At 33.7% G+C, this 3,987-nt stretch overlaps 1 protein-coding gene across 1 annotated transcript; it reads left to right on the top strand.

The window, feature by feature from the left end:
- Positions 1-800: 800 nt before the first annotated feature.
- Positions 801-3,960, top strand: LOC143549514 (katanin p80 WD40 repeat-containing subunit B1 homolog KTN80.2-like; the record flags this gene model as incomplete). The annotated part of the gene is made up of 9 exons (XM_077040413.1): positions 801-825; positions 923-1,056; positions 2,198-2,315; positions 2,384-2,610; positions 2,687-2,789; positions 2,852-3,141; positions 3,237-3,312; positions 3,391-3,474; positions 3,569-3,960. Coding segments are annotated over exons 1-9 (1,449 nt in total), but the record flags the coding sequence as incomplete, so codon positions are not given.
- Between the last annotated feature and the right edge of the window lie 27 nt (positions 3,961-3,987).

Genomic DNA, 3,987 nt, shown 5'->3' with positions numbered 1-3,987 from the left:
TGGTTTGAACACATAGTCACATAGATATAATGAAATGGATGTTGTCTTTTCTATATGTGCCATCATATAAGTTGCCACACACTCTAAACTACTATTGTATTGTTGGGTATGTTTATACTATAAATGAGTTATGACAACACATAGTAAATGAAAAGGTTGAACCGATCTTCAGCATTTAAAAGTGCTAAAACATGTTGATTGAGTTCATAAATTTTGGGATGCTATGTCAACACTAGTTTAAACCAATTATAAAACCGGGTAGAATAATAAAAACCATATCTATAAGAGCATTCTCATCCTATTCTTTAAAAATTTTGTGAGTGGAGCTTGTAAATTGTAGAGGGGGGGGGGGGGTTGAGTGATTGTGAGTGTAACTTATAGGATGGAGAGAGAAAATTTAGTGATTTTTTGTAAATTATATGATGAAGATAGAAAATTGTAATGATAAAAATATAAAAGAAATATTATTTAATTAGAAAAATGTAATGTTTTTTAATGCAATTGTAGAGATGGAGATGATGATAGGTTAAATAAACCGGATTGCAATAGTAGGTGAGATATATTATTATTAGTTTAAAATTTGTTTACGTTGCAAATGATGATTTGTAAATTTAATGATTAGAAGGATTATAAGAAAGTATATATAAAAACCGTTTCAATCAAACCCCAACAACTCTCTCTCTCTCCTGTGTGTTTTGCAGAATCCTCTTATTCATTTCAATTATCTACATTTATTATATCTTCTTCTTCAATCACATTTACGTAACCCATAAGTTGATGCGTCCAGTACTTCTGGTTCAATGGCAAAAAACGGATATAAATTGCGTATCCTTTTCTTACAAATTTATAATTTGTTCGATCATCTTGTTTGTGTTTATTATTATTATTATTATTATTTCTTGACTGGATTTAAAAAATATAGAAGAGTTTGCGGCGGCACATTCTGCTAATGTGAATTGCATCAAAATTGGAAAGAAGACACGTAGGCATTTTGTAACCGGAGGTGATGATCAAATTGTCAATCTTTGGTCAATTGGGAAACCAACGCCTTTAACGGTCAGTTGTTCATTCCAAATTCTCTAACTCTTGCTTCATTCAAAATATATATAGCAAATATATATATATATATACGAAAACTTTAGAAACACATTCTCAACCACATGTTTTTAATTAATGTTTAAATCTTATGGTTTACAATTAAAGTGAATAAAAAATATAAATATAAATATAACTTTTTCTCTCTCCTGAAAACATATATAAAAATTAGTAACAAAATGTTAAAAAATAGCAAAACATTTTTTTTTATGTTTCGATGTTTTGTATTAAATGTTACAACATATATTACATGTAACAAAAAAAAACGATGTTAAATAGGGTTTTCGCGGGTTTTCACAACTCAAATGGGTTTTCATTTTAATCTTACCCTATATGTATATATATATATGAGAGGGTTGTAGTAAAAAGATGTAGTTTCATAGGAAACAGGAAGACTAAGAATAAATCAAAGTCATTGGATCATGTTAATCAATTGTTGAGATTTAAAATTACCAAAAACCGACATAGTTTCCTAGAATTACTCTTTTACCATAGGTTTTAATGCCAAATGTCACAAATCTATTAGTTCTTACCATTTCTAGGAAACACTTTATTCTTATTTGAACCTTTTTCTATATATATATATATATATATATATATGGTCAATTGTGTTCAATTTGTGTTTGTACAGATCCTAACAGAATTGTCTAGTCCCTATCTATATCACTGTTATGTATTTGTAATCAGTAAAGAGTACGTAGTTGACCGAACCACGTTAAATCCTCATGTTTGTTTATTGCTTTTTTCGTTTGTGTTCAATTCGTGTTTGTGCAGATCCTAACAGAATTCTTATGCGAGATATTTTCAGTTATACCCCTTCAAAATTTTTAAAACTTTCGGTCTTTGGCAGCATGGCATCTAATTAACACCTGGTACACTATGGGTCACTAAACCTCTGGCATTAATGCTTTGCTACTTTAATACGCATAATGTCCATCGCAAGACGCCCTCAAGGAGTAAAGGGTTGGGTAATTAGAAAATGGAAAGTGTATGATAGGCACTTGCCAATCATATATATAGATAATCAATCTACAAATGCATCTAAACTGTGGTTTTTTAGTGCTTTCCCTTATGTTTGGTCCCAATGTGATACGGTGCACAGAGCCTAAGTGGCCACACGAGCCCGATAGAGTCTGTTGCTTTTGATTCAACTGAAGTTCTGGTGGCTGCTGGAGCTTCTTCTGGTGTGGTCCAGCTCTGGGATCTTGAAGAAACAAAGGGTAAATTTGTCCACCTTCTAGAAGTTGAGTCTGAGGTGTTTTTGCTTAATTTGTGATTGTTTCTGCAGTGGTTAGAACACTTAACGGACACCGGTCCTATTGCACCGCGGTGGAATTCCATCCTTTTGGTGAGTTTCTTGCATCTGGTTCCATGGACACTAATTTGAAGATATGGGACACTAGAAAAAAGACATGCATTCATACATACAAGAGTCATAAACGAGCAATCAGTACGATCAGATTCACCCCTGACGGTCGTTGGGTGGTGTCCGGTGGACTTGATAATATTGTAAAGGTAATGTTGTTTTATCAGTTATCTCAAAAACATCAATTTAACTAACTTTCTGTTGGTATGTATATCTTGTGCATAGATATGGGACATAACTGCTGGAAAGCTTTTGCACGAATTCAAATTCCATGAAGGACACATTAGATCAATGGACTTCCATCCTCTCGAGTTTCTGTTAGCAACAGGTTTGTTATTTGTATCCAACAGTAAACACAAGTCATGTGATTTTCATCATTACTTATTCCAGGTTCATCAGACAAAACTGTAAAGTTTTGGGATTTGGAAACCTTTGAGTTGATCGGGTCAACTTGGCCCGAAGCGACAGGTGTACAGTCAATTACGTTTCATCCAGATGGCAGAACACTCTTTTGTGGTTTAGATAGCAGTTTAAAGGTGTTTTCATGGCAGCCTGTAGTTTGCCATGATGCGGTTGACTTAGAATGGTCGACTTTGGGTGACATATGTATTAATGATGGGAAGCTTTTAGGGTGCTCATATTATCAGAATTCTGTAGGAATTTGGGCTGCAGATGTTTCAGTAAGCATCTTAAATTTTGTGGATTCAAAATTCAAATAAAACGTCTTAAAATTAAATAAAATACATAACTTATCTACTTTCTTGTGTTTGTGAAGCAAATTGAACCTTACAAGGCGCAACTGAAATATCTAGATAATGACACAAAGGATATCAAGAATATATATGTAGATAGTAAGTTATTATTTAACTCACCTTTTCTTTGGTTATTAATTTATTTTATGTTATTGCAATTCACTATATTACATAAAGCTGCAGGTGTGACTACTGTGATTTCTAAAGACGTGTCTGCTGATTCAAACAAAGAGTTCCAGTCTGTTAAATATGTTAATGGAGGTAGTTATTTAAACGTTACGCGTGTCGTTGAGGAAGAATAAGTCGGTTACAGCTTAACAGTGTTTCGTCTTCATTTGCCCACTTATGTTTGCAGTTGCGGTTATGAATGGAAGGACCCGCAGTCTGGTTGAGAAATTTGAAAAACGAGACAAGTTAGATGATACTAATGAATGTCATAAACCTGACTTAACTTCTCAGACATTACCTAACACAAATAATGTACCTACCACCATCACACAACAACATTCTAACAATAAGCCAGTAACTGTTCCTGATGTTGTGCAACAACCTATGACTGAAACAAAAAGATCCCAGAAATCTTTAAAAACACCTGATTTGGTAGTACAAACACCCAAGAAATCTCCGAATTCGGTACGTCAAAAAGCTAAGGCCTCACCGATTCAAAAAACTGTTACTTCCCGCCGTGTAATTCCTGAAAAAACTAGATCTTCAATGCTGGTAACACGGAGATCTAGAGCAATGAAGGTACGATCATGCTGCTGACTGCATAAT

This window comes from Bidens hawaiensis, unplaced genomic scaffold (assembly GCF_021521415.1).
Source record: "Bidens hawaiensis isolate Kalapana, Puna unplaced genomic scaffold, B.hawaiensis_p1.1 tig00015632_1, whole genome shotgun sequence".
NCBI classification, from domain to species: Eukaryota; Viridiplantae; Streptophyta; class Magnoliopsida; order Asterales; family Asteraceae; genus Bidens; species Bidens hawaiensis.
Note: the sequence above shows the minus strand (reverse complement) of the source record. Positions and strands in the feature narration are given on the sequence as shown.